Source organism: Archocentrus centrarchus, chromosome 24 (assembly GCF_007364275.1).
Source record: "Archocentrus centrarchus isolate MPI-CPG fArcCen1 chromosome 24, fArcCen1, whole genome shotgun sequence".
Taxonomy (NCBI): domain Eukaryota; kingdom Metazoa; phylum Chordata; class Actinopteri; order Cichliformes; family Cichlidae; genus Archocentrus; species Archocentrus centrarchus.
This window is the reverse complement of record NC_044369.1, coordinates 21,440,111-21,453,979: the sequence shown is the minus strand read 5'-3', so window position 1 is coordinate 21,453,979 and position 13,869 is coordinate 21,440,111. Positions and strand designations below refer to the sequence as shown.

The 13,869-nt window shown below is 41.7% G+C and overlaps 1 protein-coding gene across 1 annotated transcript in view; it reads right to left on the bottom strand.

The window, feature by feature from the left end:
• Positions 1–13,869, bottom strand: part of LOC115774319 (MAM domain-containing glycosylphosphatidylinositol anchor protein 2) — a 195,920-nt gene that overhangs the window by 46,914 nt on the left and 135,137 nt on the right. Inside the window, exon 9 of the mRNA XM_030721530.1 lies at positions 7,889–8,182. Within this exon, the coding sequence (XP_030577390.1) occupies positions 7,889–8,182 (294 nt within the window). The remainder of the gene's footprint in view (positions 1–7,888; positions 8,183–13,869) is intronic.

Genomic DNA, 13,869 nt, shown 5'->3' with positions numbered 1-13,869 from the left:
TACAATTATGAATCTTGCCTTCAAAATCCTAATTAAATAAGGCAAAAGGAGTTTTTTAAAAATGTACGTCAAAGACGTACAAAACACAAACACTTAGTGCACCATAAGAAATGCCCCAGACAAAAATCTGTGACATTATTACTCTAAATTCCCCTCCAAAAAGCAGATATTACCAACATGATGGAGTCTCACATGAAACATGACCAGCACAAACAAATAAAATGCTAATAGAGGCCTGGCAAAATGGTATTGTGTGCTAAAACTGCCTAACGTCTAATACAACAGATCAAATGAGCTGTTGTATTAGAGATACAAGATAAAAACAGTATGTTGGTATCACTGGATTTGTATCTGCACACTGGCTTCTGATTCTTAGGTTTCTTGAGGGTCGTTGAGTAACCACTCCTCTTTCTTATTTATTAGATCCTTTACAAGGTCATACAGTAGTAATTTTCAATGTAAAACTAACCAAGACCATCACCAATACTCACTGTTTTGATGTTTTTGCCTCCCATTAAAAAGGAACTATTGTTTTTCAGTCTTGATAGCTATGCAAACTAGGCAAAAAAGAGGTATGGAGACTAAATTATGCCAAATGTATCAAAGCTGCAGAAGAAATTTGGTTTTTTTGAGGGGGGGGTTGTTCATTTGAAAACAAGAAAAATGTGAAATACAGGATGTTGTCTCTGTTACTGAGGTAGCTATACATACATATAAGCTTATAGCATTAACTATTGAATTGCTTAATATTCCAGTATCATCACAATATATAAGACCCACTGTTGAGGTCTTATTATGCTACTAATAAAGGCCTTGATAAGACATCTAGATTTATGACAAGTCAAACATAGACAAACCAGGAGGATGATTATGTGACATCACAAGAGTTAGCTGCTGGGACACTACTAATAAGTTAACCTTCGGTCACATAGGCCTAGAGACTGGCTGGTGGCCGCCTAGTTACTAGAAAAAAAAAGTGTGTTCCCAAATGGCGAGTGGTAGCTGGAGGTTGCTGGTAAGGTGAAATCGGTCGCAAAGAGGGCGCTTCACCAAAAACACTTCATAATTACAGGGCACTTACAGTAGTGTACTGTGACTAGGTTACCATGGGGGTCACTGACCGGTCTCTAGGCTTGACTGCTAAAGCCCGAGTCATGCTGGGGCTTTAGCAAGTGATTCCTTAGTGACTTCCATCAACTTCCACAAACTGCTTTCCAACCACGTTGGGAATCCACATTTTCTCCTCATGATTGATGGCTATCAGATGGTCGCCGATCGGCCTCTCGGACTGTAAAACCGGAGCCTGGTGAGTGGTTAATGCCTGGTAAAGCATGCAATTCTGGTGAAAGCTAAAAAGTTTTAAGGTAAGTGGAAACCTGGAAAAATGTCAATATAATTTTTTATTCATGCAGGCTAAAAAAAAAAAAAAGAGACATGAACCAAACCGTGGATTTAGAAATTGTTACTGCTCCTTTAAGTAGCTGCTTACTGTTGTAGCTGGTTAAATTTGAGCTAGTTTTAATTATGAGTCATTCATTCCTAAATTAGGTGATAAAGAGCAATGAAATGATTAATTAAGAGAGGGGAAAAAACAAATGCACAATACACTGGATTTGTTTTAGGACTGGATTTAGTCTTTGCTTTCATATAACATATCAGATGACTTTTACTTTCATAGGCATTGATTTTAAGTAACAGTCTGAGACATTAGAGAGGCAATCTGTTAACAAGATTCTGACATAGACAATGTGACAAGTCGATGCATCTAGACACTGGTTTTTGCAAGGAGCTACATGCTACATGCAAATTTATCGGTACCTTTCACTGCCATGTATGTTTGACATTAAAAAGCAGAATATTTACTTACAGTAGTGAAGTAGATACCTCAATTTATCATGTGAACTTACATGTGACATAGCAGTGCTCAATTCAGAAAAATGTGACATTTTATACAACTTCAGCAGCTGTACGTGGGAGTACAAAAGAAAAACAAAAGCCTTGGGCACAGATGCAACGAAAAGCGTTCTTGTGGGAGAATAACCTTTGTAGCATAGCACGCTTCAATATGAAGTCTTGATGGAGCAAAAAAGCATTCATTAGGAAGTCAAACAGATATATACGGAATATAAAATGATAACCCTGATTTATAATGAGCCTCTGTGTTGAATAATGTAGGGAACGCTTCACTGCATCAGTGCGCCTTCCTTCCTTCATGCTACAGCCGTTGCAATCAAACAATGAACTTAAGCACCATCTGCATTACCATAGTGTTATTAAAACATAGGGATAATTTATTAACCTAAATATACAATTAATGATAATCAATGTAGACGAGTGGCCTGGTGATCCACTAATAGGTTTAGCTCACTCACTGACCAAGTTATAAATTATTCTGTCAAAGCTGTGTGCAGGCTTCTGTTTACAACCTACATATTCACTGACCTTTTCTGGTGTGGATTCGATGCGGCTGATCAATTCAATATTGTTCCACAAAAAAGGGTTATTAAAATTTCATCCCCAAATGGTGTGGTGTGAGCCCTGCTGTAATGCAAAAGATTAATCTGCTGGTGTTAAGTTGGTGTTAGGCTAATGTGAGTCGCTCTAGAATGATTCACATTAGAGTGGGCCTCAGGGGCTGGCATTGCAGGTCTTCTTGATGCAGAAAGGAAAATTAATTAAAAACAATAATCGTGTAATTCTGCCCTTTACTTTTGCCCAGGCAGTAACTCTTCATCCCACTGTGTCTTTTTGATGTGTGTCAGATAGCCAGGTGCTTGCTCAAGGGGACTACCGCACAGTTGCATCAGGCAGGTGTCATGGACGATGCAAGGAGCAACAGAAGGGAAGCCTGTATAAAAGATTCCTGTGCATCTGGGTTGAAGCAGAAGTTGATAAATCACTCTGACAGACAGTGGTATCTAGGACGGAAGACCACTCTATACCTCTTCGTTCTCTATTTCTCTCTGCTTCTTCACTTCCTCTCTCAAGTCCCTGGACCATGCCAAGTCAGTTTGACTAAGAACATTAGGGTGTCACAGCTTGGGATTTGGCGTTTGCAATTCTATTAGAGCGTCGACTCTAAAGGCAAACGCCTTCCATTCCCTCTACCTCTCCTCCTGGCGTCGCCTCTGCCAGCCAACAGATGCAGGTTTTTACATATCAAAGCTGTTGACTTGCCAGAGTCGTTTCTTCACGCCTCTAATGCTCTTTGCTTCAGAGGACTGTACCTCAGTCCCTTGATCAAGTTACTAAACGCGGCTTTGCACATGGCTCACCACCAAAGGCGGGTGGCTCACGCTGGGACCTGGAAATGCAGGCGAGAAAAGCATCTCAGAGGGATTGGCTTGTGCTTACACACCATGAGACAGGCCAAGTGAAAGAAGGGAGGGGGCATACCGACAGGCGTATGGAGCAAACAACAAAAGCTGGCCAGGCTGTGTTAATAAAGTAGATTCTTAAGTTGAGAAAGATGATCAAAGGTCCGTGTATTTGGCAAATGTAATCAGCAACGTGCACTGAGGTGTACACAGGGTGGACGCGTTTTCCCCAATATGCTCAAAGCGTGTCAAAGCAATCTAACAGTTCAAATGCAGATTGTTTGTGCTTTTTAAACTTGGGCTTTGATGCCAACTATTAATAAGTAAAAAGACTGACAAACAGAACTAGCTCTGAAGCAGGAACATGGCAGAATGATTGATTTATCAGTACCAAAGCCCTAATAAGTCTCTTCGTTATGTGTTCTCCTTTGAAGATGGAGAACAGATGAAAGTGCTGTATGACATGAAGAACTATAGCATCAGAGAGGTACTTTATTAAAATAATACTAGATAATGAGAAGTAATTGCATTCTCCGAATAAATTGTTGAAAGGAACAGATAAAATTATCTGGAGTGAATTGATGTGCTTCACTGCGAGTCTCATACTGTGTATGTCTATGACGCAACCACATGTCAAGGCGAATCCATGTGAGAGAAGGAATAGATTTAAAGGAATACGTGTCTTTCAACTGAGGCCTTGGAGTCTCAGTCTCCCCCTCCTTGCCTCTTGAGGCACATCTTCTCCATTTGAGTGTCACTAACAACAGTCACTCTCTGCAAGTGACCCCTCTGCCACAGTTGCACATACAGGGGGGGGGGGGGGGGAACGCAGCAGCAGCGTGTGATCAGAAATGACCTTTCATGGTTGGATGTCAGAGGTGAGATATGTTGCCTGAAAGCGGGTGTGATACTGACCTCAACTCTGAGATCGGGTCATTCAGAGGTTTATAGGCCTTCATGAGAATTGCTTGTTTCTTGGAAATATCAGTAAAGAGTTTTTTTTAAATTTTTTATTATTATTATTATCAGCTTTAACTATATTATATTGGAGTTAATTGGGGCACTATTCCAAAACTCTGTTTTTATTTGAGGATGCAAATTTATTGTCCAAAAGTCTTTCTTCTTTTGAGATCATCTGTCATCCCAGACAGGAGAGTTACTGACTCATTATAGTGAAACTTCTCTTTCACCTGTTCTATTCTTAATTGTAGGCCTCAGTGACACAGGCCTAGAGACTAGTCAGTGACCTCCTGGCACGCTCTGGTTTCTAGGGAAAAATGGTTGGCGAGCAGATCCTAGAACTTGCTGGCTGTTACTGAATGAAATTAGTCGTATCGTGTGATTGCTTGGGTTGCCAGCCTATCACACGCAGTCTGCATGGAAGATGCCAACTTGTCTGTAAACAGCACCGTATGCCTCTTTCCAGCTAATACTGCACTAGTGGCTCACAGCAACCTCCTGCAACCACTTGCCAGATCATCATGGGATACACATAGACCTGTGTGACTGGGGCCTTACTTGCCTTGCCATTAGAGATGTTCTTAGTGACTAATCTGCTAGCTGTTTAAATGGGAGAGAGGAAAAAAAATGAATCAGACTAGACGACTAGTCTAAAAGACAGAACATTAGAAAATATTTAAAACTGAACACACCTAAAATGACAAAGTTAAACCTTTTTGAAGCTATGTAAAACCATTAATCATCTCCCTTGTTAATCAAATCACATTTGAAATGTGCAACACTGTGCTGTTTATAACGTCGCAAATCAGTTTGCAGAGTTTGGCTAACCTTAGCAGTGCTAGCAGCAGCAGCTTTGGTTGTCTTGCATGCTAGGGTCCAGGACAGGACTACACTTGTTTTTGGTAGCTTGGTTACATTCCACTTAAGCAAAGGACTGGAGAACAGTGCTGGCTAGCACGGCTGTCATCTTTCTACTTTCCCCGTTACTTGTTTACAACATCAATTCATGAGAAAACTGGGGGGGGGGCATCTGTCAGGGCTACAGGGGCATCTTTGAACTGGTATCTGCAGCTGTACGTTAATAAAATAAGAATAAAATTCTTAACCGACTAGGAAGGGCAGCAGCATTTAAATGTCTCGTCAACTAGTCTGGATCTACTTGTCATTTTGATGGTGATGTCTTCAAAGCAGTATTTTTGTTTCCCCCAGAATGAGATGTAACTTTTGCACAGCTTGCTTTCAAACCCTGAACATGTTCTTTTGCACCATATTTCTATTGGATGCATCTGGAACCTACTCTAGGTGTGCTATTAAATATAAAAAAAGAAAAAAACACGCATATGAAATTCTCATTCCTTTTGTTTTTTTTTTTTTTGCCTTTTATAGCCTTAATTGATAGTGTGCAGTGGAGCGAGACAGGAAAGTGTGTGTGTGTGTGGGGGGGGGGGGGGGGGGGGGGGGGGGGGGGGGCATGCAGTAAATGGACACAGGTCGGGACACAAACCATGGCTGCCCGCACTGCCATGCGGCATACTGTACGTGGTCACCTGCTCATCCACTGAGCAACTCCAGCATCTAAATTCTCATTCCTCTTAACAGTAAAGACTTTTATGTCTCATGATTTACTCATGATCATTTCTATTTAGTTTTACTTATGGGATGGCTTAATCGTGCCACTGTAATTGTTCCAGTGCTCTTACTTATTACAATCACTGAATCCGCATTTGGTAACACACACTTTGGTCTTAATTTTGTTCATTAATACTGTCAGTATTCATGAACTTTGGTCAAGTCAGTGCATTGTTGAACCTGTGTTTTACAGTGGCATCTTATTAACTTTAATAAACCACAGTGGCCCGGGTACAGCCAGCGGATATTATGTGTTAGGTTTTATGTCTTTTCCAGTGATTTGCATATTGCTTAATTTCTTGAATACTCTTCAAAAGTGTTTGTGGCAAAAACCGAAACCAACTTAAGCAGATCCCATTTAAATGTGTCACAGTTTTTAATTAGTTGCTGATTTGCAGATGAAGTTGTAGCATTTGAATCTGAAGCAAAAACAGGAAGAATTAATGCTTTAATGTTGACCAGAAAGCTTCAGCTTATTTGACATAAACTAATTTCTGGTGAGAGGGAGCAAAGGGGAAAGCTGCATTGTCCATTTTTCAGTTATTAATAAATAAATAAATCATAAATAAATGAAATACCTGGCTTTGCTTGTAGAATTTTGGATTCAATAATTTGTTCGGTCCCAAAACACTGCCCTTGCATGAGACAGCAGATCCACTGAATGCTGCTAATTAATGAAAAGCATTTTAGAGTCTAAATCCTTTGTTTATTTTTTGGTGTCAGCCTCGGGTTTGTAGGAAAGCCACTAACCTTTGATAGGAGCTGTCATCGCTCCATAATCTTAATCAATTCAGCCCAAAATTCAAGACAGTCTTCTTCAAAGCACATCAAAACTTCATTAACTCTCTTAACACAGTGAAGCGGGTAACAGCTAAGCTGAAACGTGAACGCCATAGGAAAAAGTACAATAAAGCTCTGGAAGAGCTGCGGGTAGAATTATGTGCTAAGAAAACAGGAGCTGAGCTTGTTCCTCTTCAAGTGAAATATTGGTAGTGACTTGGATATTCTGTAGTTTTATCTTTGGCAGGTCCAACGATGAGGATACCTGACGCACACAGCAAGTTAATTGCAGTATACTTCACAGCGCTTTAAAACAGACATGTTGCTGCACTGGTTCGTCTTAGGTAAAGGAGTAAATGCATTGTTTGAAACAGAATGTATGGATTAACTAAGTAGGCCATGTAGAAAACATTGGAAGCTATAAAAGTTTTTCCACTTCCTATGATAACTTGCCAAGAGAATGGTAAGCACCCTTCATGGATGGCTTTCATTCGCTTCTTATTCAGCTTCCCTTCTTTCTTTGGTGGAGAAAAATCTCCCAAGTTCTTCAGTGAGTGACATTGCTTTGAATCCCCAGTGTTCATCCAAAATATTCCATTCGAATGTCCATAAACGAAGACAAAATGAGTACCAGTGGGAACAAATTAGCCGGTCACTAATTAGCTCTTAAGCTAATTCTGAATGTCATGTGTTAAAGGAGGGTGAAGGGGTGTCAATGAACGGCAGCAGGATCTGAGCCCTGTGGCATGCAGTCTTTACTGTAGGTCACACACGCACACTAAATAAACAAACACCCAGGCCCTTACAAATGTGGGCATCGGTAGCTAGAGCTTTGTGCCTCCATTAATATTAGTTCTGCTCAGCTCACACTCAGCAGATAAAGTCCTCCTCCAAGTGTAGGAGGTGCAGTCAGAGCAGTTTCCTCTTAGACCTGACTGAGGGTACCAGGGGACTAGACTAATTTTGCAGCCTTCAGAAGGAAATTGGATGGGCGTAAAATGAAAAGAAATGGGTGAACGTTCAATTTTGGTCACACTGGACTGGAATAATTACACTGCATACAAAAGAAAATACATCACAGTAACAAATGATGCACCACATGTACAAACACACATTATATCACTGCTACAAATTATACCACAAAATGCATTTACACACAAATTTAGACACATATAGAAAATACCCACAGTCTGTCAACTCACATTGTACAATCAGCTCCACTATGGCCTCCCGGGGCTTCACGTTGAACCCGTTATACTGGCTGGTCTGGCAGCGGTACGAGCCCGTCATCTCCCTGGACACATTAACAATACGCAGCACGCCATCGTAGCTCTCCATCTGCATGCTGCCGTCTGGCATGGGCGCCTCCTTATCCGCTCGCGACCACAGGATGATGGGCTTGGGCTTCCCTGAAACAAGGCACTCCAGCTCCACTGTGTCACCCTCGCGGGCCACCAGGGGGGACTTGCCCCGTGGGACTGTCAGGTTGGGGGGAACTAAGAAAGAGAAAAACAGAGGAGGGACTGATATGGGGCTCTAGAAAGTCAGCAGGCGGGGTAAGAGGAAATGGTCGACTTGGGGAAAGAAGTGGCGAAAAAGGTATGGGGAAGGGGAAGCGAATGAGCATCCAAAGTTGCAATGGCAATGAAGCAGGATCTCAGCAACATACACAGCTTGTATGGAAGCACCATGCGGATATTAGCAGCAGTAATGGCTAACAGCTGGGACTAGACAGTCTGAGTATGTACTCTATGCAAAACCATCATGAAGGACAGCAGTGAAGAGGATTAATGCTATCAAGCAATGGCAAACAATGAACAATGCAATGAGCAGACAAGCAAATTTTAAATAACCATTGACAGCCTTTATCAACTAAACAAGTCCAGGTACTAAACAGAGGAATTTAGCCCATGCAATAAACTATAGTAAAAGTCCTGTTTGCACATCCATTCTGAATGCATCTGAAGAACCATGAAGATCAAGCAGATTAGCCCAACAAAGGATTAGTCCAGTGAAGTCAGAGACACAGTTCACAATCAACGCAGTAGTTTACACAACTGTACTTTTGTGACGGATGTTCAGGCGGATTTAATAAACAGATGCAAAAGAAACATGCAGAGGAGAAAAAGAGGACATGATCAAAACAAAAGCAAAGCAGCAGTTCAGCAGTTTGTAAAATACTCCTTTTCCCTTTGATGCCAAGAGTTAGACTGATCCCAAGCCTGTGTTTATACATGATTGTGGGTCATCGTAAATCACAAAACCGTGAGAGGGGACTTCTTTGTAAGCAGGAACTCTAAATCTTCCATTGAGCTATCCTCACGCTTCTAATACGCTATCGGCAGCAGCAGCGTTGCCATTACAATCAACAGCAAAACAGCATTGTTACTTTCACTGTCACATTTTCATCATCTCATCACCTTCTCATCACAAAACTATCTTTTTCGAGATGTTTTCCACCGCTAACATCATTTTAACATTCACAGTTGCATCATCACCAGCGCTCTTCACAGCTTTTTACTTCCTTGCCTTCCTCCTCATGCAGCCACTCAGTCTCAATCTAGCACCCTATAATTCAGAGCATTCACAACAGAACCCTCCCAAAGGTGATATAGCACCATGGCTGGCCATGTAACAAAATATGACACAATAAATAGACACCTGCTTTTTTTAATAACGGCTATTTTAGAGTCTGGCTGACTGTACACAATTAGTAATATAGAACAAGAAGGAGAGGTAGAAGATTAGCAGATATCCTTGAGTGTGTTTATGTGTGCACTTGTCTGCTCTAAGTGTGGAAAGCAGGAAATCTAGCAGGTTGGATCAAACAGTCTGGTTCGTCACCAAGCATGCTGGCCAAGTAAATTTGTTTAATTAGTAAACCTGGCAAATTGCATCGGCTCCTAGAGTGCTGTGTATGTGTACAAGTGTGTTCGTGTGGTTTTGTGCGAGTCCAACTCATCAACAGACTCCAGCTCTGTTTTGTAGCACTGTTCCCAAAAATAGTTTACAGCCAGCAATTCGAGGAGCGAAAATCTTCTCGGCAATGATGAAACCGTGTCGTGCTTCCCTGATGATTTTCGAATCACTGTCATTCTGCCCAAACAATGCTGCAGCTGGAATGGAGTCAAGCCACATTGAAGTTTCACAGTGATGAAATCACCAGCAATCTCAAGAAAACGAAACAGAGTCCAGCCATATTTCTTTTGACCCGATTTTTGGGCGGGTGAGAGGTGAGAATCCTGCTGCCGTTTCAGTGCTTCATCTCCAGTTCATATTCATTTTGTCACCCCCCCCCCCCCCCCCCCCGCCCCCCCCAATCTTAGATAAATCATCATGCTGTTAGAAACAAGGTAATCTCACAATGTACTCCTCCTTCTGAAGTTGTGCTTATTAAATAAAAGAAAATAACTGCACACTAAAATCATCTCATTCCTGAGATAGATTATGGATTGAGAAAATGAATGCTCAGTAAGTACGTCCAAAAACTAAATAAATAATAAATAAACTGTTGTAAACCGGGCATGCTGTCAGACAATCTTACTCTTATTCATGGGAACTTTTTTTTTTTTTAAGAATGAGAACAAAGCCGCAGTTATTGATTGATTTTAAGAACCGGAAGTTAAAAAAAAAAAAAGCCAGCACTGATTTAAAGTGTTAGCAAACATGTTCCTATTTAGACTTCCATAAGGCACAGAAATAAATGGGCTGCAGAACCAAAACAATGAGCTGAAGAATACTACAGAGCTGAATGGTAATTCTCTGTGATAACATTTCAGTACTTTCATCTTCTGTCATTACAATAACATCTATTACTACAGTATGTGGAAAACACTTTTTGATCACCATATTACAAGAGATGAAAAGCCATTACCTAACCTCACATAAACCAAGTAATGCAAAAACATGATGGTGTGATTTGCACGCCATAACAAAGTCTGGTCATTCATAGATAAAATACTGGCACTGTGTTTGGCATTAAAAAAAATAAAAAATCCCCACAGAGGCAGTGACGGTGGACACTCATTTCATTCTCACACATTTGCAGATTTTTATTCACACAATGTCTCAGTTGTAACGGCAAGGGTTCAAATCCACTTCACTATTCAGAACATTTCCTTGGGTTAAAACAGTGAAGTAGTGAGCTGACAGCGAAAGGACAGGAGGGGAGCAGCAAGCATCCATTAGAGTGTGGAGGAGAGGTTTATTCACCGAGTTGCCATCATTACACCTGGCCTCTCCACTGCCCAGATTAGGTAGGCAATTACAGTTGTCTGCCTGTTGGGTTTGGCAGCACAAATACTGGCTATCAGCTGCCATTGTCTCTCCTCGCACCATGATGAAAAACAGGCAGGCATACATGCACACAGCAACTCACGCATCTTCCTCTCTTCCTAACTCTGTACATTGCTCTTCCTCTTGCTCGGTCTTTCCAAGTGAACACCCTGCCTTTGTGTGTGTGTGAGTCTGACCACTGCGATGCTCAGTGTGGCAGGGAGCCTGCTACTGGTTTTCACTGTGCTCTCATTGTGCCAAAGCCATCCAAATGCCAGTGATGCCTGCAAGGCATGCCCACTGTGTGCGTATGCCTTTGCAGTGTGCGTATGCGTGGTTTATGTCTCTGATGGTGCATGTGTGTATCGCTGACTGTTTCTCTCCTCGCCCACGGGTGACACCATGCTATGATCTTGCTTCTTTTCCTCAATGGGATGCTATGCTTCTTGTTGCTAGTGAGCAAAAACATTGTGTGTGTGTGTGTGTGTCTGTCTAAATCAGGATTGGACAACCTAGTCTGGCCTCAGCACTGCCACACATTCCTTGAGCCTCAGCTGGAATGATCCTTCAAACGTAGCCTTTAAGTAGGATCCATCAGCACGCAGCAGACACAGGAACTAACTGCAAAAAGGTGGAAATATCTGGCACTTTGCATTTTCTTACAGCGATGGGATCTAGAGTGATGTTTTAGAGAATAAGCATTCCCACTGCCCCCTTTTTTGGGTAAGTGCTATGACATCACTCCTCATCACCATGGCAACATAGTGCTCTCTACTAAACCAAGTCCTGCAGAGTGCGTGTATGAATGCATGAGAGTGTGTGCTCAGACAGCTTGAAGCCAATGAGTTGGTCACAATGTGACAGGACTCTGAGGACCAGAGTCCTGTCACATTGTGATCCTCTGGGGACAGAGCAAGGAGTCCCACAGGTGCACCGTGGACATGTTTCTGAATCTGAATCTGTTTTTGTGTGTCTGTTTGGGGAGGCTGTATCTACACCCCGAGTTGGTGAAGTGTAATAAACATACACAGATTAAATTTGGAAGAGCGTGCTGACAGACTGCAGTGACACAGTAGTGACAACACTGACATAACAATGCGATGTGTTTTTTGAGCTCTGTGTCATTCCCCCTGAGATTTTATAACCTACAATCAATCTAAAAGAAAAAAAATCCTCACAAACTCATGTGGCTGAGATTGTAGAACAGCAGGCTTTCAATACTAGTGCCCTTACGGGTTGCACTTTGATTTGTAGTCACACTGTTTCCACTGTAATGCAGCCCTTTTCTTTTGGATGTTTACCCCACCAAGCAGAATAAAAGAAATGTCCAGTTTAAAAACAAAAACATACATACAACCGCTTTTCTGCTGCTAAGCAGGGAGCAACTCCTGTGGAAGGCCCACAGTTTATGTAAATCGCTCAAGGGGCCTCGACAGTAGTTAATGAGGGAGGGAGAGTGTTTCTTATTCATGTTTCCCTCTCAGATTTTCCCAGCTGGACTGGGAGGTGATTTCCCAGATGGCCACCTTCATAAAGCATGACTGCAGGTGCTGCAGTGGAGGCTATAGGCAGGTACGCTGAGCATAATGCAGCGAGTTATCTCATCTTATCAAAATACTTTATACTCTGAAAACAATCTCCGCTATGGATACACATCTGCCTGCTGCCTCCCCAATTTCCCGAAAACATCCACATATGTATGTTTGTTAACAAACGGAAGTTTTTATTTGCGCTGACACTTTGCGCAGCGACAATCTACCACAGGAACATCACAGGTGCTGTGCTGACAGATTCCGCCCAGCTGTGGTAAGCACCATTTTAGAAGTGGCATCTATTTTTGTCATAGGTGGATTTCTCAGGACAGCGTCCCAGCTGCGGGACAGCTGGTAAGCCCCTTCGTCCCAGTTCATAGGTCACTGTTAGCCTGTTGCGTTATTCATCCAATTTTGGGAAGTGGTTCCTGTGTGCAATTTCTAATTTAATTTTAAAACTTAGGAATATTGAATTTAAAGTTTTAGATGCGATTGCACACGTACACTACAAGATTAAAGCCATACTCTGTGATTATTCAAAGAGGGAAATGACCCTATTTTAAAATTGGACAGATTTTTATGGATCATGTGACCTTGCCTCCACATACTGAAGGTGGTGTACATTGGGATCTGCATTAAAATGCCTATATATGCAAGTTAGTGCATTGATAAAACCAACAAATAACTAACTGCTATGTAAGGAAATAGTGATTAAATGGTCATCTCAACAGAGAAGGAATGTAATGCATCTCCACTCCATGTACTGAGAGGCGTGTCAAATGAGCCCCTCCTTTTTTTTAAAACCACTACCCTTCACTGTGTTTGGAACATAACTGTAGAGTGACCTTTCACACTGAATTGTTTTAATAATTAAAAAATATGTTAATAACCTGTTTTGTTGCTCTCCTCTGCCCTGTGTTTCACAGTGCGTGCCTCTTTTGCTGTGCTTTGCTTAATGTTAGTCACACTGAAACAGAAAGATGTGGAGCAGAGCAAAGCAAAGGAGAGACCTGTGAAGTGAACGCATGAGCAATCAAGATTATGACAACTCGTCACATCACTGTTTGTTACATTCCTGGGATAAAAGCTTTCCATGTGTAAATTAAGCTCAACATTAAAATCAGACAGCCAGACCGTAGTATTGTTAATTTTCGAAACACAACCATGTAGATGAAAAAGACAGTGACTCGTCGAGCTTACTGTGAGGGCTGGGGGTCTTGTGCTTATTTTGGCTCTTACGCAAACATCCTTTCTGGTTATAAATGACACACAGGTAGATTTATGTGCAGTAGATGCAAAGGTTAGCTTGTATGACTCACTAGGTTACCACCAGTGTAAGGTAAGTATTTCTTCCAAGGCTGCCACACACATAATTC